This window comes from Erythrolamprus reginae, chromosome 1, assembly GCF_031021105.1.
Source record: "Erythrolamprus reginae isolate rEryReg1 chromosome 1, rEryReg1.hap1, whole genome shotgun sequence".
NCBI classification, from domain to species: Eukaryota; Metazoa; Chordata; class Lepidosauria; order Squamata; family Dipsadidae; genus Erythrolamprus; species Erythrolamprus reginae.
The window spans coordinates 226,470,213-226,496,078 of record NC_091950.1 but is presented as its reverse complement, the minus strand read 5'-3'; the positions used below and the strand labels follow the sequence as shown (position 1 = coordinate 226,496,078).

The following is a 25,866-nucleotide window of genomic DNA, read 5'->3' as shown; positions in this document are numbered from 1 at the left end:
CTTTCCCTCCCCCCTCCCTTTATTATTATTATTTTTTCCTTTACCTGCAGGAGATCGTGATTTGAGAAGTGGGGGGGAGGAAGTGGGTGTGGAAGACCGGTTCGCTCACTTGCTCTCCTGCCGGCTGCAAAGACAGGAAGGCACGGTGAGGCGGCTGCGGGCTGCTTTGGCAGAAGACGGGAGGGCGAGGCCAGAAGGGTTCGGCGGGTTCGAGTTCAGGTTTCACGAACTTGCCTGAACCAGCCGCCAAGTTCGCACGAACCCGCCAAACCCGAATTTCGTTGGGTTTGCCCAACACTAGTGCTGGAGTCTTTTTCTTTTTGGACTGGTTGATTATCTCTTTTGCATAGTCTATAGATGTAGGTAATGTCTATGTGTCTGTTGATGGCTGATTTGTCAGAGTGCCAGGCTTCCAGAAACTCCCTGGCATTTTTGGACTTGCCCTCATCTAGGATTGTCACATTTTCCCAATTGAAACTATAGTTAAATCTGTCTATACGTTGTGAAATTAAATAATTTTTGGCATGTCTTCTGACTGCCAGTTAGTGTTCATGGATAGTTTCTGCCAATCTTCTGAAGTTGCTGGGGCTTTTGGTTTGCCTAAGATATTTTGAAGTGCTTTAGTTGGCTTGTGTACTATGCCGATTCTATATGGTTGTAGTAGTCTATTTGTGGTTTCTGAGATATTCTTGATGTAAGGTAGTGTAATTCTTTTTAGGGTTTGTGTTGGTTGTGCTGTATTGGGTTGAATAGTAAGGGACTTTTTGATAAAGTTGTGTGGTTATCCATTTTCTTGGAATGTGTTATATAGATGCTCCATTTCCTTTTTCTGCTGTTGTAGGTAGCTGCAGAGTGTTTGGGCTTGTAAATATAGTCCTTACACAGTTTCTCTTGTGGAAGATTGGGTTGTTGCTTTGGTAGTGGGGTACCTGGTTGATGTGGGTGGTTTTTCTGAGACCTGCGTTTCTAGTTTGCCATTGTGGTCTCTGCTGATCGGAATGTCCAGGAAGGATAGCAAGTTGTGGTTTTCTCTTCTGCAGTAAACTAGAGAAAACAAATATTCTCCTTTATTGGTACTGTTGAAACAATTTCAGGAAGGATGGTTTATTAATCTATCCTGACAATTTTTATTGACTCATGGATTCTTTTTACTGAATTAATTTTATTAAAGAAATGTTTAACAAGATAAAAGCAACACCAATGTTAGAAAAGAAATGAAGTATAATAGTGTATAAGTAAGAAATAGAAGGAAAGGGAAAGGGGAGGGAAAGGGAAGAGAAAAGAAAGGGAAAGGGAAAGGGGAAATTATAAAGTAGCAACTTCTTATATTCCTCACAACAGTTATAAATGTATTTATATTTTACTTCCTTTCTCTAAGGTTACATCAGGACTTTCCATAATCCACCCTTTCTAATTATCTAACCAAAAACTCACAAATTAAATTTTCTCCTCTTTTCAGCAAAAAGTCCATGAGGGGCTTCCAATCAGAAATAAAACTAGTGTTGTCCTTTACTTAATCAAAGGAATCAGTTTTGCCATCTCAGCCAATCTTTCCATCTTCACTAGACATTCATCCATTGTACAGACAAAAGCACTTTTCAAATTAAGAGAGAGAACTTTCCTTCTTAAGATAAAATTTTCTTAAATCAAAATCATATTTTTGATGTTACATCCTCTTTGCATTTCTTTTTTTGATCCAGAAGGAAAGTTGACTCACCAAACTCCCTTTATCCCACTGATCTGGAGTTCTTTTTGTAATTATAAATAAGTTACATTATAAAGTGTTTATTAAGAAAGTCAGGCTCTGAGCAAATCTTCAGCAAGGTTCAGTCTTCTAATATCCTTAGAAAGGTGGCATTGCAGGAGAAAGCTGACTCTTCCCTGATCTCTAGTCATTCTACTGAAGAGTCCACTGCAAATCCTGCAGTCTTCTCATTAGGAACAATCTTTTGGAGTGCAGGTGGGTGATCTCATAGTCTCCGCTTCTCTGGGGAGTCTTCCAATCCAGATTTCTCCATCTTGCTGCTAGTCACTACTAGGGCAGTGATTTTCAACCTTTTTGGAGCCGCGGCACATTTTTTACATTTACGAAACCCTGGGGCACATTGTGCGGGATGGGGGGGACGGCTAAAAAAAGTTTGAACAAAAAAATTCTCTCTCTTTCTCCCCTTCGCTCTATTTCTTTCTCCATCCCTCTTTCTCTCCCTTCCTTCCTCTTTCTTTCTCTCTCTCTCCATCCCCCTTTCTTTCTCTTCCTTCCTTCCTCTCTTTTTTGCTCTCTTTCTCTCTCCCTCCCTACGTCCCTCTATGTCTTTCTCTCTCTCTCTCTCCTTCCCTCCCTCTCTTTCTCTCTTTCTCTTGCTTTCTTTCTCTCTCTTTTTCTCTCTCTCTCTCTTTCTCTCTCTCTTTCTTTCTCTTGTTCTTTCTCTCTCTCTTGCTTTCTTTCTCTAGTTCTTTTTCTCTCTCGCTCTTTCTCTCTCTCGCTTTCTTTCTCTCTCTCTCTTGCTTTCTTTCTCTCTGAGCTTCGCGGCACACCTGACCATGTCTCGCGGCACACTGGTTGAAAAACACTGCACTAGGGCACCATCTCAGCTTCTTCATAGATGTACACCACAAACTTCACTCCAAACCCTCCATTTTAATTGATTTTGAACTAACTGTTCACATCAAGGGATAATTCAGTGGCACGTGGATCATTGCTAAATTACAGGTGCAAATTTTTTTAAAATGAGCAACTTTGTAAGTACTTCAATAAACAAGTTTGACTGCTGCAACTAACTGTAATTTCAGGGACCTCCTGGTGTACCCGGTTTAAAAGGATTTCCAGGACCAAAAGGAGAACCTGGAGAGATTGTCTATGACTCTGCTGTAAAAGGTGAAAAAGGAGAATCAGGATTACCTGGACAGTCAGGTATTCCTGGCAGAGAAGGAAAGCCAGGAAAGGATGGTGTCCCTGGCATCCCAGGACCTAAAGGAGCATCAGTATGTATTTATCTGCTTATGTCCATTCTTTTATATAAACTATAGAACATAAAAATGTGTGTGTTTAAATTAACTCATTTTATTTTTTTAAATAAATCTCTGAATGTTTGCATAATCTTATGAATTATATAAAATGCCTAATTGGTTAAAAAAAACCAATATGATAATATGAGTAGATAAATTAATGAACTCTAGTAATAGTCTGATAGAAAAAGCATAGCTTCTGGTTAACTGATGCACAGATGGGTTGCAGTTTTAAGATATGAAGAATTTTTACTACACGTAGAAAGGGGAATGCCTCTTCTAGTATGACATTTGCTGTACATGTTATTATAATCACTTTCATTAAAAGTTATCTATTCAGCAACATCCCAAAGGAACTTAACCTCTGTTTGTAAAAGAAGCTTTTCTCAATCCCTCATTTATTTTTTGAGCCATATCAATTTTGGATGGGGCAATGAGAGCTGAACAGAGAGAAGGAATTCATTCCACTGAACAATATTGACACAGCTGGGTTTCAGTAACAGACTGAAAACAAACTGCTGCTTGATTAATGAGGAGTCATTCCCTTCAATCAATCGCAATACTTTGAATCAATTAGCCTTTGGTGTAATGGTAAAGGTGCTGGTTTAGAAAGCAGAATCTGTTTTCCCCTCTGTCCTTTAGACATTAAAGCTGGCTGGATGACTTTGAGCCCAACACTTCTCAGAGAGTTGCTGCTTACAGGATATCTGACCTGCAAGCGATCTAACCATGAAACTCAAAACTGAATTGCTAGCCTTTTTGAGTTATATTTAAAAACTGAGACAAAATAATAGTAATGGTAATATTAATAGAGGAGAATGCGGAAGAAGAAGAGGAGAAAGAAGAAGAAGGAGACAACTTAGGATGCTGGCAGCAACCCATATCAACCATGAGTGCCAGTCGATAGTAGTATTATTATTATTATTATTATTATTATTATTATTATTATTATTATTATTATTATTATTGACAACAACAACTGGGAAACCTGGACCAGAAAATGTGTAAACTTTTGAATATGTATCATGCTTTACATCCACGGTGACATCAACAGGTTGTACCTCCCAAGAAGGATAGAAGGCAGAGGACTTCAAACTGTAGAAGAAGAAGAAGAAAGAAGTTTGAATGAATTTATGTGAACCAAAGTACAGAAAAAATGCTGCAGGCTGTGAAAACAGAACATTATAAAAACAACAGAAACAAAGGCAGAATATAAGAAAAAACAGCTGGATGAACATATTAAATAGATGGAAAACCAAAGCTTTGCATGGACAACACTTGAAAAACATTGAAGGAAAATGTGATAACCACTTGACATGGGCATAGCTTAAGAGGGGAACCATCAAGAAAGAAACAAAAGGTTTAATACTGGCTGTTCAAGAGCAAGCACTACAAACTAATGCCATGAAGGCAAAGATACAAAAATCCACTGGCAATCCAAACTGCCGACTTCGCAGTGACAAACTTGAAACTGTTTCACACTTAATATGTGAGTGCAGCAAAATCATGCAAACTAATTACAAAGCTAGACACGATCAAGTTGCTAAATTAATCCACTGGTCATTATGTGAAAAATACACCTTACCTCTATCCAAAAAGTCATGGGAACATAAATTGGAAAAAGTTGTCAAAAATGAGATGGTGAAGATCTTGTGGGACTTTTGAATACAGATAGATCGTCATTTGGAATACAATATGTCAGCACCAGTCAATGGTATTTGTGATACATTTTAAATGTCCAGTTGACTGAGTTTTATGTTTAATGAGATCATCATCATCATCATCATGACATCATGATACCTTTAATATTATTAAATAACAATATCTGTCTATCCCAGGAAGAATTTGATAGGTGGACAAAAATGCCAAATTTTGCAATATATTCCAAAGAGAGTTTACAGACAGTAAACATACAATTTACAACAGCTCATTTAATGACTTTCCAAAGTTACAAGGGGACTGAAAATGTGACTTGTGATAGTTTTCACACTTACAACCGTTGCCGCATTGCCATGATTACATGATTCACAAGATTATTAAATTTCAGATGCAGTTAGTTCATGTTTATGACACCTGTAATTTCTGGGGTCATGTGATCATCTTTTGCAAAGTCAATGAGAAAAGGCAGATTCATTTAATAACCATGGACTGAACAATTGCAGTAATTCACTGTGGCAAGAAAGGTCATAAAATGGAACAAAAATTATTTAACAAATGTGTTACTTCGCTACAGAAATGTTGGACTCAATTGTGGTCATAAATCGAGGACTACTGTGTTAGTGTTATGTTTGAGGTGTAGGTCTTTCTTTAAAAGCATTGCAACATGAGGTTGAAGTGGAAAGCATTCGTGTATATAAATGGATATATTCATGCTACTCAAGAGCAAATGCAGGGTTACTTGTAACTTCTACATGTATATTGTTTATTCATGCTATTACCTCATCTACAGCCCAGGGAAATGAATTGTTTTAGTTGATGGTACATCAAACCGCATATGAATTCTGTATTTTCTTAGAGTATTGGGATTTTATTTGCAATCCAATGCATTTGCCTAAGAGGGTGCTATCAAACTACTTCAGCCCCTCTGAACTACCTAATATTTGAGGAATGTTTCTCTCAGAAATTCTGCTTCAATTGTTGAACTGTATTGCTTAATTTTTTTCCTTTTTTCACCACAATATTGGCTGCTATGAAGTCCAGCAACATTTCCTTGCCTCTTTATAATCAACTTTCGCCTTGAGCCATCTCTTCAGATGGATATGGAGTCATAGGGCTGGGAAGGAACTTGGAGATCTTTTTGTCCAACTCCCTTCCCAGAGCAGAGATCTATGATATAGCCTGTTGATATTTGTTCTGAATATTGTATTTGTGGAAAGTCCATTGCGATCTCCCTTCCTTACTGCCTCATCATTCCCTATCACATAGCATCTCAGTTCTTATTACTGTGAGCAAAAATAGAGGGGAGGCATTTTTCAATTCAGCTCTTTTTCAGCATAATTATTAATCCTAATTTGGAACAAACATCTCATTGATTATCTGCTTGCCCCTAGTACCACCAAGTGAATTATTCACTGCGATAAATTTTATGCTGACATAGTACATACCTTCTCAAGAAGCATCAATCCCAGGATTACCAAAAGCCTTTTTTTCTGAATCAGCCCCAATACCATGCTCTGGGATCAACTATAATGGCTCCTGAACTTTGCTTTGCCTGCATTTTTATGAGAGCAGGTAAAGTACTGAGCAAATCCTTTAAATGACAGAGGTTTTAGAACTGGAGACAAATTGGCTATAAACAACCAGTTTCTATTGTTATGGATCCCGTGTTTGACTTTGTTTATGTGGCCTCTTGACCTCAATTTCTGTGTACCTAACCCTATTAGGCATGACCGGAGACCCTGGGAAAAGGTCTATTTCAAAGAAGTTAGAAAGCCTCTATTAGATTCCCACAGATGACTCCATCCTGTGCACTAACTCCATGTTTATGGAGGTTGCACAGGAAAAATCTCCCCCATCCCCAAATCTCCACAACAGACTGGATTTTATCCTAGATCAGGAACTATTCAGCTAGTATAGAATTGTATATCAGTTCTTCTTGGAGAGCAAGAAATTCTTCCTATACCTGCTTACTTTCTTCTTTCCTTAAACCAGGGAACATTTGGATTAAAAGGAGACCGTGGACTCCCAGGAATAAATGGTTTACCAGGGTCCCCTGGAGACAGAGGTTTCCCTGGTCCTCCAGGAGTTGGGAATCCTGGACTACAGGGTGATAAAGGAGAAAAGGGACTTTCTGGAATCCCTGGGACCCCTGGACTTCCAGGTAATACTATAAAAGTGACATGAATACCCATTTTTTAAAAAGTCACAATACGTATCACATTTTGCAGTGATTAGAATGAATGTTACATTTTGTGTTATCAAAGACATAGCAGCAGACTATTTTTGCCACATGGTGATTGCCATTGTGACTCAAAAAACAAATTATTCAAAGCTGTCATTAGATTGAAGAGTTATTTTGACAAAGCAATCCACAGATTATTTTAGTGGAAGATAAAAGGAAACTGATGGCTGGAGAATTCTGGCAACTGAAATCTACACATCTTAAAACTGCTGAGGTTGAGACCATTGATCTGTCAAAAGACAGAATGATGGCTTTCTGGGTCTTAGAAAGCCATATCTGCCCTGTCTCCAAACAAGTGACCTTGGTTTTCAGTTTGCTATGAGGAAACAGACCATGGAAAGATGCCATCTATAAATAGATTGTACTAAACTCTTGTTGCTAACTTTTCAAGTATTTGGCACCTTTTTCTATTGCTTTATGAACACAATATGAACCTATTGTGTGCCTATAAAATGCAAGTATTGTATATAATTATAATTCAATGCCTGGGGAGGGCAAAAACAGCTGCCCCCCACCCTCCAGAGGCCCTCTGGAGGCTGGAAACAGCCTGTTTTCCAACTTCTGGTGGGCCCCATAGGCTCGTGTTTCGCCGTCCCCTGGATCCAAAGGCTTCCTTGGAGCTGGGGGAAGATAAAATGCCCTCCCACATCCCCCTGGAGCTCTCTGGAAGCCAAAAATGACCTCCCAGAACCTCTGTGCAAGCAAAAAATCATCTGGCCGGCGCAAATGCACATTGGAGCTGAGCTAAGGCAACGGCTCATGTGCCAGCAGATATGGCTCCTTGTGCCACCTGTGGCACCCATGTCATAGGTTCGCCATCACTGGTATAGGGTCTCCACCTTGGGCTGGGGGTTGGAGTAATGACCTACAAGATTCCTTCCAACTCTGTTATTCTGTTACATTGCTACATATAATTTACATTACAGACTGTGTTTTGAATCCAAGTTTGGCTGAACCTTTGCTGGATGATGGTGGAATGAAAGCGCTTTGAGCAATTTCTAGTATGGCTGTTATTTGTTATGTGGTCCCAGGCTATTAACAAAGGTGGGGGAGATGGGCCATTTCTTGATAGCACATTGATAAAGGTAGAGGCTATTAGGAGTGAATCTTTTCCCTTGCCTAAAAGCATGTTTCTGGGGATATTCTATATAATCTGCCTTTTTAATATTTCCTAGGATATTGCATTTTTTCTAGGAGAGGGGTAGGTGCTAACTTCCTACAACCCAGAGGTGTTTAGTACTCATATTCCTTCATTGTAATATTGCACTTGATTTTGCTGTTTTCCTTAAAGCTTCTGACTACAAAAGAAAAAGAGGAGCATTTGAACCTCACTCCAATCTAGATGAAATCTAATGTTTTCATGCCTTCTATTCCTACAGTATAATTAATCCAAGTATTTAGGATTAGTATTTTGGTATAGCTACAGAATTAAGATTAAACAAATGATACCCAGATAGCAGGACTTTTATTAAATCTCACTGACAGTAACCAGAATCCCTTATTGCTGTACTGCAAATTCATGTGACAATGGCAGTCACTTCTTTTCTATGCAAAGAATGCAGGAAATAGTTTTAAAATGTCCATGGTGATCCAATATCTTTGTCAGTGTAAAAATTCCAACTAAGATTTTCTTAACTACCTTTTGAGGAAGTTAATATAAATTTTTCTTTTTTTAAAAAAAAAGTTTATTTAAGCTTTTATTATTTAAAACAGAAAGTCAAATCATTGTTCTTACAGATCCAATACCGTTTCTGTTATCACATCATTATTACAATTCCTTCCATTGTGTCATGAGCAAACCATATACAGTACAAATAATATCCTTATATCAATATATAATAGAATGTTGATATTTCTTAGTCTTTTGCATTTACACTTATACTCTATATATAGAATATAAATTTTTCTAATGTGCAAAAATATAATTGGGTCAGTGTTTCATCAGTCATTTGTTGACGAGATAGAAATAAAATGGACTATTATCCCCTCTGGCCTAGTTGAAAAATGTAAGTGGTGAAAATCTTTGGGCCCTATTGGGAAATAAATTGATTATGATAATAAGACTCATGAATATCTAACTCTTTGGATAGCTTCTGCTTTGTGAATTAGTGTTAAATCATTGTATTGCAAAGCCTGGGTGAAAGCTGGAATCACCATCACTTTAAATCAACTGGTATGATATGTAATGATTATTTTAAATCAAGTATGGTCTTCCCAAGCTACAGCAGTGGAGATACATTCAGCTTAAGCTTATTCTAACAGATATGTACGGACCTGAATTGCTTCTTGCTTAATAGAATCTATAACATATCTGTATCAAACACTCGTGAATTTTTAAAAAGTAGACATTTCTTGGATATGTCAGATATAAACTAAAGAATTAGAATTTCCAAGAAAGCCCCAGTAATGGCTTCAGGTCATCTACAAATTTGAAATTAAGGTTGATTTATCAAGTAATTCAATTTATGGAGTACTGGACTCCCCAAAGAATATATATGAAATAATGGATATCAGGAGTCGTAAAACTTTGCAGACATGATCATGTGATCATTTCATATTTCTCTGGGATAGCAGAATCATAAAATCATAGAGCTAGAAGGGGCCTTAGAGGCCTTCCACTCCAACCCCTTGTCACGCTGTATATTGACAGCCCCTCAGAGACATTTAGTAATGAAACAGTTAACTAGTGTGTCTTATTGGCTCCTCCCCTGCTGTCACTTCCTTTTCCTCCTTCTTATTCCTTCTTAACCTCCATGGTGTAAGATGTATATGTTATTCTGTCCCTCGAGATAGTCTTTTATTTGTTTTATCTTTGTTTTTAAATAAATATCTTGTTATAAGAAAATGATTAAGGCTTCTATCCATCGACCTCCAGAGTTAAGGAAGCCTGGGCGATCCTAAAAAACAGCATCATAGACGCCCAAAACAACGCAATCCCCATGAAAAGGAAAAACAGGAAAACCAAAACTAAACCTGCATGGCTAAACAAAGTCCTCGCAGATGACATAAAAGGAAAAAAAGCTAAGTACAAACAATGGAAAGAAGGACTCATAACCAAAGCGGAATATCAGCAAACAGCCAGTTCCTGCAAACAAAAAATAAAAACAGCAAAGGCACAATATGAACAACACCTTGCAGCGGAAGTCAAAGACAACAAAAAAAGATTCTTCCAGCACATCAACAATAAGAAGAAAATCAAAGAAACAATCGTCACACTAAAAAACGAAGAGGGTAGAGAAATCACAGACAGCAATGACCAAGCACAGCTACTCAATGCCTACTTTGCATCAGTCTTCACACAAAAGGGAACCTCCCTCCAACCAATCTGCAATTTAACTGCAACAAACTGCCCCAGAACCGAACTCAACATAGACAAAAACACAGTGAGGGACTACCTGAGGGAACTCAACGAATACAAATCACCAGGGCCAAACGGACTTCACCCCAAAGTCCTAAAAGAATTGGCAGACACCATAGCGGAACCACTCCTCCTCATCTACCAAATATCCTGGATCACTGGAGACCTACCGGAAGACTGGAAGCAAGCTGACGTAGTCCCCATCCACAAAAAAGGCAAAAAGATCGACCCAGGCAACTACAGAACAATCAGTCTGACCTCTATACCTGGAAAAATACTGGAGAAAATAATCAATAAACAACTTACCCACTTCCTAGAAACAAACAAGATCATATCCAATAGCCAGCCGGATTCATCAGAAACAAATCATGCCAAACCAATCTCATATCATTTTTCAACACCATAACCAAGTCAGTTGACCAACGCAACTCAGTGGACCTCATATACTTGGACTTCAGTAAGGCTTTCGATAAAGTCAACCACAATCTCCTAATCCACAAACTAGAAAAAAATGGAGTAGACTAAGACACACGTAGATGGATAAACAGTTGGCTGACCAACCGCACCCAACGAGTTGTCCTCAACGGCACCAAATCCACATGGAAAAAAGTAGACAGTGGAGTACCACAGGGCTCTGTCCTGGGTCCTGTACTCTTTAACATCTTCATCAACGACCTGGACGAGGGAATAAAAGGGGAACTAATAAAATTTGCAGATGACACCAAGCTGGTGGGGGTAGCCAACACCCTTAAGGACAGGCTCAGAGTACAAGAAGACCTAGACAGACTATCACAATGGGCCCATACCAACAAAATGAGGTTCAACACCGACAAATGCAGAGTCCTCCACCCCGGCAAAAAGAACCCTAGACATACATACAGCCTGGGAGATACCCCACTCAGCAGTAGTGACTGCGAAAAAGATCTTGGAGTCTTGGTGGACAATCAACTAAACATGAGTCAGCAATGTGCAGCAGCAGCCAAAAAACCCAACTCAATCCTAAGCTGCATCAACAGAGGAATATGCTCCAAGACCAGGGAAGTACTAATACCACTCTACTATGCCCTGGTCAGACCCCACCTGGAGTACTGCATCCAGTTTTGGTCACCTCACTACAAAAAAGACATCGAAACTCTGGAGAAGGTGCAAAAAAGAGCAACCAAAATGATTAGGGGACTCGAAACCAAGACTTACGAAGAGAGATTGAGAGAACTGGGCATGGACAGCCTAGAAAAAAGAAAGTCTAGAGGGGACATGATAGCAGTTTACAGATACTTGAGGGGTTGCCACGGTGAGGAGGGGGTCTCTTTATTCCCCAGGGCACCAGAGGGCCGGACGAGGAACAACGGTTGGAAGCTGACCAAGGAGAGATTCAACCTGGAAATAAGGAAGAACTTCCTGACGGTCAGAGCGATCAACCAATGGAACTGCCTGCCAGGGGAGGTGGTGAACTCCCCAACTCTGGACACCTTCAAGAGAGATTGGACTTCCATTTGGCTGGGGTGCTGTAGGGTTTCCTGCTCAGGCAGGGTGTTGGACTCGATGACCTAACGGTCCCTTTCAACTCTATTAATAAATAAATAAGGTCCTAACAGACTTTAATTTCCGTGACATGTCCAAAGCAGGAGTCCTTATAACATACCAGACAAATTGTTGTCATATCTTTTCTTGAAAATCTTCAATGATGGAGGGAAGTTTTTCCATTGATAGTAACCTGTCCCATAATAATATATTAATGTACTGTATATTAGTAGACATTAAAAAAATCTGTAAATGTTAAACATGATAATGTTATGTTAAATTATATTTTGCTCATTTCTCAAGAATTGCAGTTGTATGCAGGTATGCATGGGAGGTGGCAAAAAAAATTATATTAAGAAGTTGGGAAATGGTGTTAAGATATCAAAGAATGGTTATCAAAATACTGTACATGATCTATCTGATTTGGAAAAAACTTGTTTTCTATTACCGTAATTAAAAGGTGCAGTAATATATTTTACTGAGACAATGATTTTGTGATATTATAGTAGTAAATTAATAGAAAACCAGTGACTGTTGGTAAGTATAAAATACATTGTAGATTTATTTCTTATTCTTCAATTTTAATTCTATTTTTACTTTTTACTTTTATTTATTTATTTAATTGGATTTGTATGCCGCCCCTCTCCGAGAACTCGGACTTTTATTTTTTGAATTACCGTTTATTTTTTAAAGATTAAAGATGGGTTTCTTACTATAAATAATGGTATTAATAAAACTGAGACAAACTGAGGTATGTCAAGATTGTTTCTCTGTATGGCAGTCTTTACATGCTATCCAGAGAGAAGACCTAGTGAGTTGAATAGGCTTTGTTGCAACTGATATATAAGTGAAAGTAAATATCAGGAATTAAATTATACATTCTGAAAAAGTAGATAATGTATTTGTTAATTTGATATATCTTTTTATGTTTTTACTTACAAGGTCCCAAAGGTGAAACTGGACATATCATTCCTCTGCCGGGTCTTCCAGGGGCCAAGGGTTTTCCTGGACCTGCTGGAAATCCAGGCTTCCAAGGTATTTTGTTGTGTTATGATGTGGACGGTGTTCTTAATTGTTCCATGATTCCTTTCCATCAGAACAACACATGGCTTATTTTATACCTGACTCCACAGGTGACAAGGGAGACCCAGGGATCCCAGGAAGACCTGGTCTGCCAGGTGAAAAAGGTGTTTCAGGGCCTCCAGGAATTGGATTTCCTGGCCCTTCAGGCCCCCCAGGTAATATCTTATTTACACTATAAAGTGAATGACTATTTGAAGAAACTCTTTGAAGAAAACAGAGGATGGCCAAAATTTCAGAAATCCTTCCTTCTATGCTGGAAATGGAGCCAAAGCAAAAAGTTCCAAACATATTTTAAATTATGAATGTCAAAGAAATGTAATGGGATTGGATAAGCTAACAATAAGTTAAAAACTTAACTTTTAATACCATATATCAAAAATTATTTTGATTTTAAAAATAGAATTTCCAAAGAAGCTCCCAAAACCCAAACAAATTCAGTCCGTTTTCCATTCTTTCTTTCTGTTCAATATACTATAGACTAATCTGCTCCCACTTTATAGAAGTAGCATTTAGGCTTATATACTGTACCACTCAATAGTGCTTTACAGTACTCTCTGGAGGATTTATAGCAGGGGCCCCCAAACTTGGCAACTTTAAGACTTGTGGACTTCAACTCCCAAAATTCTCCAGTCAGCTGGCTGGAGATTTCTGGGAGTTGAAGTCCACAAGTCTTAAAGTTGCCAAGTTTGAAGACCTCTGATTTATAGTGTTTAAGCATTATTTGCATATTGCCCCCAACAATCTAGGTCCTCATTTTTCTGACCTCGGAAGGATGAAAGGGTCAATCTCAAGCCCTGTCAGGATCGAACTCCAGGCTATGGACAGAGTTTACCTGAAATTCTTCACTTTAATCACTGTGCCACCATTGCATTTTCAAATGATTGCTAATAATTTGCCATAAATCTTAATCTTCAAGAAAAGCCTTTCTTTCAGAAACAAGGATTGACAGGAGAGCATTCAATAGATTGTAGATAACAGTTTCATTTTTAGCTGTCTGCAAACCTCTATGAGCAAAACATATTCAAGCCCAACCTTGGGAATCATGAGAATGTATATTATCCATACCATAGCCATTCTGATTTTTCCCTTGTAAATATTTCTTTTATTTTTATTCAGAATACAATGCTCTCTTCTATGGCTATGCTCATATATTGTGATGTAACTGGACAGATGACTTTTACTAACCCAATCAACTTTTGCTTTTAAGTTCTTTGTTGGGCTGACTATAAAAGTAAATCTCAGCCTTTTTTCCAGATACCCCCTTTTTATCAGAGTACTCAAATCAGTTGTTCATAAATGATTTTCTAACTACCGTAGTTTGCTTATTGGAAAAAGTAAGCCAAGGTAGACCCTAGAGCCGTATTTGGCCATCGGGAGAATCTTATCTTTCCATTAGGTTTCTGATGCAACTAGGTGTTTAGCATGACATAGACAAATCTTTTCCATTATTGTGCATCCTGTAGGCTTTCCTGGTCAGCCAGGCCCACATGGTTCAAGTGGAGAGAAGGGGGAACATGGCTCCCAAGGTGTGCCAGGTGCAGCTGGAGCCAAAGGACAGAAGGTAAGTGCCAGGGCTTTCAGACTGGTGAGGGCTTTCTTCCAGGCCACCAGGCTCTTAGGAGTTGCATTTCCTCCACCCATTCTCTGCTTTCAGCCAGGCTTTAAGTGTTTTTATAAGATTCCTTTTTGTTGTCTTTTCTCAAAAAAGGAAGGCAGTGTATAAATTATTCAAATAAATGGATACTTGCATAATTTTGGGTGCCAATAAGCCAAAGATTATGGATGGCAGACTCTGGTTTTGATTTATTTCTATTTTAATTTTTTTTCTCCAAGATCCCAATTTGTATATTTTTAATGCTTAATTTTAGTACATGGTACCTTGGTAGTTGACATTTTATTTTATTTTATTTATTTATTTGTCCAATACACAATACATATTGAAAAGAATAGACATGTAGTAGTATATATAAAGAAAGGGATAGAAGAAAAGATATAAAATAGAGGAGAAGATATATGAAAGGAAGAAAAGATATATGAGATAAAGGAGAGACAATTGGACAGGGGACAAAAGGCACACTAGTGCACTTATGTATGCCCCTTACTGACCTCTTAGGAACTGGAGAGTTCAATCGTGGATAGTCTAAGGGAAAAATGTTGGGGGTTAGGGGTTGACACTACTGAGTCTGGTAATGTTCCACACTTCGTCAACTCCATTGCTAAAGTCATATTTTTTATAGTCAAGTTTGGAGCGGTTAATATTAAGTTTGAATCTGTTGCGTGCTCTTGTGTTGTTGTGGTTGAAGCTGAAGTAGTCATTGACAGGCAGGATGTTGCAGCATATGATCTTGTGGGCAATACTTAGATCATGTTTTAGGCATCGTAGTTCTAAGCTTTGTAGACCTTAATTAATTCTAAATTAATTCTAGACCTTAGATATTAATTCATTCTGTGAGGGGTGTGACAGGTATTTAAAAGGATGAGTCCCAAACAAACCACATGACTTACCATGTAACTCTTTGTTTCAGCTGGGAAGAATTTTCTGACTGTCCCTTTTCCTTTATCAACGACCTTCCCAACATGTCCAACTTCCTGTGCGCCCTCTGTGGCCATTCCCCTCCTTTGGCAGCAACCTTCTCAGCATGGCTGCGGAGAGGGGCAGCATACAAATCTAATAAATAAATGGCTGACTTCCTTTCCATTCTCCACAGTTGTTCCCCCTCTTCAGAAAGACACATGTTGAGTACTAAACAAAGGCCAAGGGCTGGGACATTTTCATATCAAAATGCATTAAAAACCAAATTCAATGAGTTTTGAAGCAGTTGCATACTGAGGTATTACTGTGCACACAAAAAAGGTACATTTCAGCATATTTCAGATTACCTTTTTTTATATTGCACATTTTTGCCTTACTCAAATATTTGAATTTATCTTAACAAATTTGAATTTGGTAAATTCATTTTAAAATGCTACCTCAGTGAATTCTCTTCTTCCCTTCCAAAATTGTTATCTACACTGAGAACCACATTTACATGGCTCTGTTCTCCCGGAGTTTACATACTAGTGCTGTGTTCTAGGGTAAAATTGTGCACAACAGGGATAGATTTGTTTCTTAACAACAAAAGAGTGAGTACCATAGTAATATATGCAAGCACTTAATAAAGGTATGCAAAAGTACTAAAGTCACTTTCTTTCTGGTCTATCTATTTGTGTATGTTATCTCCCTATAGTTGTGCTTCTGCTTATTAACGTCAAATGTGGTCAGCAAGACTCAGTCCTGACCCAATCACATTCTGCCCTGAAGCAGTCAAACTTTTGCCAATGTGCCTGCCAAGAGTTGCATCCCACCAAAGCCCAGTAGAGCCCTTCAAATCTCAAGTGGATTAGTTTCCTGTCAAAGCAAAGTGTAAAACACAGAACATCATGTTCTTTTGAGATTTCAAATTCAAATCTTCAAATTTCCAATTCAAATTGAATCAAGTTTATTGTGAATTATTTAGGTTTTCCCAGGCTTCCTGTGTGCTAGGTTTTCCACATATTGAACAGTATTATTGCTGTTCAGTCCTCAAATGGAAATTAAGTAGAAATATTGAAATGCTGCTATCATGTTGCCCCTATTCCTTCTTTTCCCTAGGTTAAATATACCCAATTCCTGCAACCGTTCATGTTTTAGCCTCCATTAATGAATAGCAATAGCATTTAAACTTATATACCACTTTATAGTGCTTTTACAGCCGTCTCTAAGCAGTTTACAGAGAGTAAGCATATTGCCCCCAACAATCTGGATCTTCATTTTACCCACCTTGGAAGGATGGAAGGCTAAGTCAACTTGAGCCGGTGGTGACATTTGAACGGCTGAACTACAGCTAGCAATTAGCTGAAGTAGCCTGCAGTGATGTGCCACCCCGGCTCTACATAATGATATATCCATTATTTATAAATGTCCATTAAATTGGAGAGTACATAATTTGCAGTGTCTTGAGTCACTTAGATATTTCCATTGGCATTATGATGCAAATTATATCATTTCCATCATTTGTAGAATTAAATGAAAAGTTATTTTGCCTCATGCCAAGTCTGTTGGCTCAAGGTCCCTTAAAATGAGGTTTCACTCTCTGCCTATTTTATTAACCTTTTAACAACTAATAAAAACTGCCTAACTGATTCTATTTTACTGATAGAAGACAATATTTGTAGCTCAGGCTTGAAATATGGTGTCCTTGGTGGTAGCGTTGATGATGTTGCCTAGTCTGGTAATGAAATGCCTGTAAGAAAACCACCAAGCTCAGAGAGTTAGGATTCCACATGATTGTGCCTCACTGGTTTGTTATGAGTATATGCATTTCACATTCTTCTCAATAATGCTTTATTGATATTTGTGTTAAGGGTGAAGCTGGATTTGGTCTCCCTGGTCTTAAAGGTTTGCCTGGTCCCCATGGACGAGATGGCATTCCTGGATCAAAAGGTGACCAGGGATATCCTGGTGTGTCAGGGGAGAAAGGACTTCCAGGCATACCTGGTCAGCCAGGATCTCAAGGTAAGGCTGCTCTGATTAACTACATTTTTATGATATAGGATTTCTTTCCCTGTGTATGCCATAGTTTTTGTCATTAAAATAATATCAATCCTGCCTCAGCCTTGACTCTAGGAACGTAAAAACGATCCTGAGCTCCATCTATTGCAAAAGGAACAGTTTTATTAGAAGTCAACTGCAGTAAAGCAAAGCCAGAATTCAAATCCATGTGCCAAATTCTCCAAGTGTAACGTTTCTCCCTCTTAGGTACTCCCTGTTACTCGCTTCCCTTGCCCAATCAGTTCCAAAGGAGATGTTTTCGAAATGGTCATCTCGAGTGTGAACTATTACACAGCCACATTCCATTCTCAGTCATCTGACCTTGAAGTTATGTCTTAGGAAGCCATATGAATAGTGAACCTTCCCCTCTCCAATCCACAGTCCATGGCAGACTGGTATCGAGCAAATGCAGAGCGCAGGTGTGAGGTAGCTGTTCTGAGAAATAAACTGAATGGTGCAAAACCTCACTGAAAGTTTACATGGCTTAATAAAGCTTATTTCCTCTTGAATATTTCTTTTGTTCTCTTTTACATGAGAGGTCACTTTTATTCCTACCTTTGGTCTGACCAAATGTGACAAAGTATGTACCCTTTAGACTCTGTTCTGTGATTAATATATTTCATAATTCTTTCTAAGCTAGGTAGGACTTCCCTTTAAAGTGTTTATCACATTATAAAGGACCCATCATTAGTGTCTATGGAGACCAGTAACTTTTGAAATGAATAACATGCAAATTAACTGGCTCTACTTGTTTATTTTTCTAATTAGGTGAATCCGGTCCTCCTGGATTACCAGGTGTACGGGGCTCCCCTGGTGAACCCAAAATGGGCTCACCTGGGCCCCCTGGCCCTCCGGGACAATTTGGGCCTCCAGGACCAATAGGTATCCTATTCATTTGTTTCCATCACCATTAATGTTGATAAATTGAATCCTTAAGATAACCTATGTTGAAATGCATCCAACATGTTTTGTGTGGTTTGATGAAAGGCATCAATATTCATATTTCTATTTTTTTTATTAAACATCTCAACCTGAGAAAAAGCAGACATTGCCAGGAGCATGTGGGACAATGAAACAAGCCAACAAATATTTTACTTCATCAATGAATTTTCTAGCAAGGAAGTTGTCCCTTTAGATATAAACTCACATTTGGTCTCTGGGAAGAGAATATATCTAGATCTTATGCTTATTTACTGAGCCAAATCAGAAAAGAAAGTGTCATGTTTCTGCAAGTGATTGGTATGCGTTAAAGAAGCAGTTAGCATTTTCAGATTCATAATGAACACACTGGGTACTGTGATGACTCCCCCGATGCAGGGCAGAGAAAAGGCAGGAGCAGAGAAATTTCAGGCAGATTACTCATGAGGAGAAAGCCTCACCCTTCTTGACAGATTACACCAGAAGTTGGCTATTTACACGGCATATAGATGGAGGCAATGCTGGGAACAGTACACTTGTTTTCTAGCCTTGTGTTTCTGGTCATTGTGATTCCTGCCATGCTTTGGATTGACACTGTGCCTTGACTTAGTTAGTGCTTGGAAACTCTGGACTTTTTTTGCCTTGTGAGTAGTGTTGGGCAAACCCATCAAAGTTCAGGTTCGGCGGGTTCGGCCGAACTTGGCGGCGGAGTTCGGGTAAATTCATCGAACCCCAACCCCTCTGGCCCCACCCTCCCTTCTTCCACCAAAGCAGCCCATGGCCGCCTGTCCCTCCCAGCAATCGCCCGCTTGAAGCTGCCGGCCAGGATCCTGAAGCGCTGATGAGGAGATGTGAGTATCTGTGTGTGAGAGAGTGTTGTGTAAATATGTGTGTGAAATTGTGTGTGTGTGTGAGAGAGAGAGAGAGAAAGTTGTGTGTGAGAGAGGGTGCATGTGTGTTTGTGTGTAGGTGTGTGGTGTGTGTGTGGGAGAGAGACCACACAGGGAAGGAAGGCTGGCAGGCGACGGGCATTGTCTCCTCCCCTCCTTTTCTCACCTGCTGCGTGCCTTCCTCTATTGCTCCTCGCTGGGGACAGGACCCAAAGCTGGAGACGCGCCTCCTCCTCCTCCTCCCATCTCCCACCTCTCGACCGGCTGACAGCTCCCCCGCGTTCGCCTTCTTCCGCCGCCACCAGCGCCCAGTTCCTCCTCCTCTTCTCAGAAGATGACAGCCGGGCGACGGCACAGAGGCTGGGAGAGTGGGGGGCATTCCCCTCCGCCCGCCACCCCCCCTCCCCTTTCCAAAGAGTGCCAGGGTGAGCTAAGGCTGCCCTGGGCAATGGGCGCAACAGGCAATTGGTGTAGACTTTGGTTTTGTTTCCTGCTCGGCAGCCAATCAGTATTGCTCTAAGTTGCAGGATGAGCAAGGCAGTGTCATGGCCTTAACTTCCTTATTTATTTAGTCCAACCTTGGCCACTTTAAGACTTTGTGGACTTCAACTCCCAGAGTTTCTCAGCCAGCTTTGCTGAGTCAGAGCCCTCCCCACCTCCACCTCCCGTCCACTGCGGTGTTCGAGCGAACGCCGAACCTGAACACGGACTTCTGAAAAAGTTTGGGTCGGGGTCGGTATGCTGAACATCGCAAAATTTGGCACGGACCCGAACTATGCAAGTTCGGTTCGCCCAACACTACTTGTGAGCTCTCTTGTGTTGTGGATTTAGGTTTGCCTGGTGGATTTACTTTTGATTGAGAAACCTTCAAGTGCTCTGTAGACTAGCATTAGTTTGTTCATGGCCAGATTTAATTGGGACAGTTTGGGGGGGTTTGTGAAGGGAATTGCTGGGGAATATTAATAAGCTCACTAAACCACGGCTATGTGTGTGCAGGACAACACAGATACTGGCAGCTCTGAATAAATTTTCAAGAGGTTTTAGTGGATGGGGAATTGTGCACATATTAATTGCTGGGTCATTGCCCAAATAGTTAATTGCACTTTTATTTTGGAAATTAGTAAAACAGTAACTTAGAGCCCTATTCAAAATAGACACTATTTCCTGTGCAGATGCTAATCCTTGTTCCATTATATTTCAAATATAACAAACATCCTTTGTGAGTATCTGGAAGAACAAAAATAAAGGGCTGTTCTCAGAGCTTTGGTTTCAGTGGAGACATTCCATCATCAGTGTTTCTCAGAGGCAGATTTTCAGTTGTGTGGGTGTGAAGGAATCCACTAGATTCTGCTCAGGCTGTATCTGTGGGTATGGTTGATAAGCTCCTTTCCTTATCCCCATTCTGTATGTCTTTAAATTATCTCAAGCACAGTTATTATAACTTAGTAAGTTCATATTAATACATGCAATACATATTGATTTTTAATTTTCACCTATCAAGGAATCTATAAAAGATATAGGTAGTTTGGAATTTAATAACTGGATTTTATTTTCCAGATGTGTTTGTGTGTGGGGGGGGGAGTATTAGCGTCACAAAAGCACTGGAAGATACTTTAATACAATCTATTAACACTTCCTTATTTGAAGAAAAATCCTAATTTAGGTTTGGAAGGTGATTTAGAAACCACCGATAGATTTTCTAATATATAACGTAAGCACTATTTTTCCCTTTCCGTCACAAGCACTTTTACCCCCATTTTCCCACTCATTTTATCTGATAAAGATTTGTTAGAAATCTTTATCAGTTGTTTGGCTCAGCATGGACTTTAGATACTTTATCTATGGTCAGTACTATTAATTTTGCCTTTAAAACCCCCCCTCAGAGTCATTATTTTTCAAATGGATAATGTATTTCCTACAAGGTTCCTTCCTTTCAGCATAGGACTGGGCTATTCTTTTCTGTCTGTCTGCCTTTCCATTTATTCCTGAAGGTGTGATAATTGACTCAGCTGTTTACTTCAATGTGTGATAGTGTCGCAAGGTTTACAGATGCCCACCTAAAAACACATTTTTCCCGTCACAATTATTTGTTTGTTTGGTTTTTTATTGTAATTATTTGTCCCTCACTCCAAAAAGGACTCAGAGCAGTTAACAATCATCATAAATACAACAACAGTAAAATTATAACAATAAAATCAGCAATACAATAAAAACAATAATACCCTACTAAAGCATTCATACTTGCAGTCAACCTTAATTCCAGGCCTGCCGGAAAAGCCAGGTCTTAATGGCTTTCTGGAAGATCGGTAGGGTGGAGATAGTGCCGATCTCCAGGGGCAGTTGATTCCAAAGTGTCGGAGTTGCCACAAAGAAGGCTCTTCCCCTTTAGGCCCCGCCAACCAACATTGTTTGACGGACGGGACCTGGATAAGGCCAACTCTGAACCTTAGTGGCTGCAGCGAGGTATAAGGGAAGAGGCAGTCCTGTAAATAGTCTGGCCCTGAGCTATTTGGGCTTAATAGTAAATATACTATTTTCTGTGTCAAATATCTTGTTTCCAAACCTTTTTTTGATTCCTGCAGGACCACCAGGAATCAAAGGTGAGAGCGGCCTCCCAGGTATCCCTGGGCAAGATATGCCAGGACTTAAAGGAGACAAGGGGGTCCCAGGAACACAAGGTCTGCCAGGTGTGCCAGGCTTGCCAGGGTTACCTGGCTTAGAGGGACAAAAAGGACATCCAGGTGTTCCAGGTGAGTAATTCTTTGCAATTAATTATTCGATCTAGTATAACTTTTTATGTACTATGTTCCAGTACACAGAGAAAATGAACAAAATCTTAAAGCAAAAAAAAAAAAGGCACTAATGTGTGATTCCATTTTAATTTCACTTCTCTCCTTTTTCACTAAACAAGAACACAGGCAGTTCTTGTGTAGTGACAAAACTGAGGACTGGCAACTTGGCAGTCACTAAGTGAAACCATCACTGTGGTTATGATCTTTCTTCAGCTTTCTTTTTATTTATTTAAGGAAAGTTATATGGCCCAACTCACTCTCAGTGACTCTGGGCAGCTTACAACGATAAAAACCCAATATAAAAACAATAAAACAAAATAACTCCTGTTCCCATCCTCACACCCACACTGGTGACAGTGATCAAATGAGGCATTTGATCAGCTCCATCTCTGCGCTGGGAACGCCAGGTTTGTTGGCAAAAGCAGGTCTTCAGGGCCTTGTGAAGGAGTGTCAAAGAAGGACAACAATCTAGGGGATGGAGCCACTGTGGAGAAGGCCCTTCTTCTTGGTCCCGCTAGATCAGTGCTGGCAAACAAAAATTAACTTATGGACTGTTCTGTCAGACTCTCTGATAGTCTCCTCCCAAAAATTCACAGGTACAAATTTCAGACACACACACATTTGAAAATTCAAAACAATGTTCTTTATAATGAAAATTCACTTAACCTAAGCCCTCTTTTGGTATAGCAAAGAGCACTCGTCTCCAAACAAACTGGTAATTTGTACAAGTCCCTTATCAGTTCTGTGATACTTAGCTTGCAGCTGTGAGGCAATTCACAGTCCTTCTTTCACAAAGTGAAACACACTTTGCTCTGGTTTAGTTTCAAAGCGGGGGGAAATCAGCACACAAAAGGTCAAAGTCAGTAAAGCAGTCATGAAACACAATTATCAGATAATCCTCCACAATGGCCAAACCCACAGGCTGCTATTTATAGCAGCCTCACTAATTACCACAGCCCCACCCAACCACAGGTGGCCTCATTTTTTTTTATAATAATCTCTCAGTTGTTGCTGCCTATGCATCGCTCTCCGCATGCATGGCTGTACCAAAAATCCCCTGGAGCTGACAGAGGACAACGCCTTGCGTGCTCTCCAATATGGCTCCATGTGCCACCTTTGGCACACATGCCATAGGTTCATCATTATAGTGCTAGATGGATCTCCTAAGGAGAGGGGATTCATAGCATTCCCTGCCTTCCTGCTCTGGTGGGTTGTGTAGATGTGACCAGGAAAAGATGGTCCCTCAAATAACCTTGTCCTAAGCCATTGTAGGTTTTTATAGTGATTAATGTTTATCAGAATTATATATCTTTACTATAGTGAAATTGTATTTATCAGTATTAATTTGGTACTCTATCTTTCTTATTTTTTTTCCTTTAGAGAGAATAGGAACTTTTCAAATTTACTTAAGGATAAAATGCCACACTTTGATATAAATATGTGGATTAGAAAAGTGCCATGTAGTCAATGACATAGTCAATTAGAAAAGTGCCATGTAGTCAATGACATAGTCAATGACATAAGTTAATTGAATTTACCATGAAAATAGAAATAGAGAGATATTATATAAACATATCAATAACATAGACAATTAATACGATTTGATTTTAGGACTGAAAGGAGAAATGGGAATTATGGGTACCCCTGGAAGTCAAGGCCTCCCTGGTCCTACAGGATCTCCTGGAGCTCCAGGTGAAAAAGGTAAGAGTGACCAATGTTTGTCCAAATGAAAATTAGATTTTGGCAATCTGCTTCTAAGAATTGTTTTAAAAATATAACAATTAGAAATAAAAGCCCAAAGAGAATGCCAAGATGCCTCCTAACATTTGTGCTCCTAGTAAGAGTTCCTTGTCTCAATGGTGCATTTTTCAAAAGGCAAATGCACTGTTTTTTCCTTGAAAAAAGAAGAAAAAGAAAACATTTTGCTTCTCATCCAAGAAGCTGATGATGGGCTTTCATGTAGAAGCTTCTTGAAGGAGAAGCAGAACATCATCTTCCTCAAGGAAAAACCAGTCCAACTGCCTTTTGGGGGGGGGGGGAAGCAGCTTTATGACCTGTGTGACTGAGGATCTCCACAGATGTTCAGGCTCTTCTGTGCACCCCATAATGCTGTAAGCATGATGCCTGATGGAAGCAAGGCAAATAATAAACAGATAAGTAATGAACGAAAGGTTCAGCAATGAGAGATGAGTAAGCAAGGCTCTGTGATTTACCCTTAGATCCATTTGTGACTACAAATTTGTTAGGCTGAGAATTGAATGTTCTGCAGCAACAATATAGACATGATACCCAGAGGTCATGCATTGGAAAACTGTCATATTTAAGAGGAAAGTAGTTTTGTTTGAGAGGGGGAACGTAATGAGTGATTGCAGGCTAAACATGAATGGTGAAAACTAGAGCAATAGATGAATTTCTGTCCCTTCGTAAAATATGATGATGGGAAGCAAAGTACATGTGCGCTGGAATGTGCTCCTGCCTTCTGTAATATGGAAGCAAGTTAGGTATGTCAGAAGATGCATGAAAATGAAGTAAATGTAGTGAAAATGAATTACTTAATACGTATATATGGTAATAAAATTATTGTGGACTAAAAATAAGTGGAGTGATCAATTTAAATGTTGAATGTTGAGATGATGCTAAAGAGGAAATAAATAAGAATCAAATCACCAACAAATATGTGAAAAAGGAATGAATGGGCTGGATTGATTTGTGGATAGATGGAGCTGTTTTGGGTATAACTAAAAGAGTAGAAGAACTTGATTAAGATTAATTAATTAATCAATCAGTTAGCCTTCTTAGGGAGCAAGGTGCTGGTTCAGTTATTCGGTCACTTCTGACTTTGTGTCCCAATGCATCATTTTCCCTGGATGGTTTTCACACTAGCTTCTTCTTTGAGTTCTCTATACACAAACAGTGCCATCAGTGTTAGTATCTGCCTACTTTGTCTTCATTAAGCTTCATTTTCATTTGTCCTTGATTTGTCCAAACTTTGGGATCAATATCTCTTGACTTTGCATTATTTTCTAAAATATTTAGTATCAACTCACTATTACCGCTTCAAATGAATGATCTGCTTTACTTCATGTACTATAGCAATGGCACTTGGACTTATATACTGCTCTATGATGCTTTACAGCTCTCTCTAAGCAGTTTAAAGGGTCAGCCTATTGCCTCCAATGATCTGGGTCCTCATTTTCCTGACCGCAGAAGGATGGAAGGCTGAGTCAAACCTGAGCCGGTCCGGATGAAACTCCGGGCAGTTGGTAGAGTTAGCCTGCAATTTATACTTGAGTTATGGCAAGATTTTGAACAGCAAAATCTTGCACATCACATTAATAAAATTATTTTACTAATTTGAGCATTCTTTGCACACTTCTGATAAATTTATATTTTCCAGTTCTTTGGCATCTATGGCTTTCTCCCTATCTAGTGATTTAATACATTATCTATGTAATTTATTAACTACCCATATTTTTCAGAATATAAGATGCTCTGAACTATAAGACTCACCTAGCTTTTGGGGAAGAAAACAAGAAAAAAAATCTGTCTCTGCCTCTCAGTAGTTTGCCTCCTTACAGCAAACAGCCTGGTCAGCTTCAGCACAGCCTGATTTAGCATGAGCAGCTGATTGGTGGTTGGATCTCCCTAAGTATATAGTCAATTTCCGATCCATAAAATCATAGTTTTAGAAGAAAGCATTTTCTATAAACACTAAATTTTCTTGACAGAACTCTAGGAAGCAATTGTGTTTGAGTTAATTATATGAAAGAAAGAAGTAATGTTTAGCATTCAGCCCCGGGCTTCTGATTCAGTTCATGTTTAACAGA

General features: G+C 39.2%; 1 protein-coding gene across 2 annotated transcripts in view; it reads left to right on the top strand.

Annotated features, from left to right (window-relative positions):
• The window catches only part of COL4A1 (collagen type IV alpha 1 chain), a 174,252-nt gene that overhangs the window by 101,948 nt on the left and 46,438 nt on the right, over positions 1 to 25,866 (top strand). For both annotated transcript variants that reach the window (XM_070732374.1, XM_070732375.1), the window contains 9 exons: positions 2,791 to 2,982; positions 6,658 to 6,826; positions 12,729 to 12,821; positions 12,920 to 13,024; positions 14,333 to 14,430; positions 17,253 to 17,403; positions 18,208 to 18,321; positions 21,830 to 21,997; positions 23,651 to 23,740. In XM_070732374.1, the coding sequence (XP_070588475.1) occupies positions 2,791 to 2,982; positions 6,658 to 6,826; positions 12,729 to 12,821; positions 12,920 to 13,024; positions 14,333 to 14,430; positions 17,253 to 17,403; positions 18,208 to 18,321; positions 21,830 to 21,997; positions 23,651 to 23,740 (1,180 nt within the window). The remainder of the gene's footprint in view (positions 1 to 2,790; positions 2,983 to 6,657; positions 6,827 to 12,728; positions 12,822 to 12,919; positions 13,025 to 14,332; positions 14,431 to 17,252; positions 17,404 to 18,207; positions 18,322 to 21,829; positions 21,998 to 23,650; positions 23,741 to 25,866) is intronic.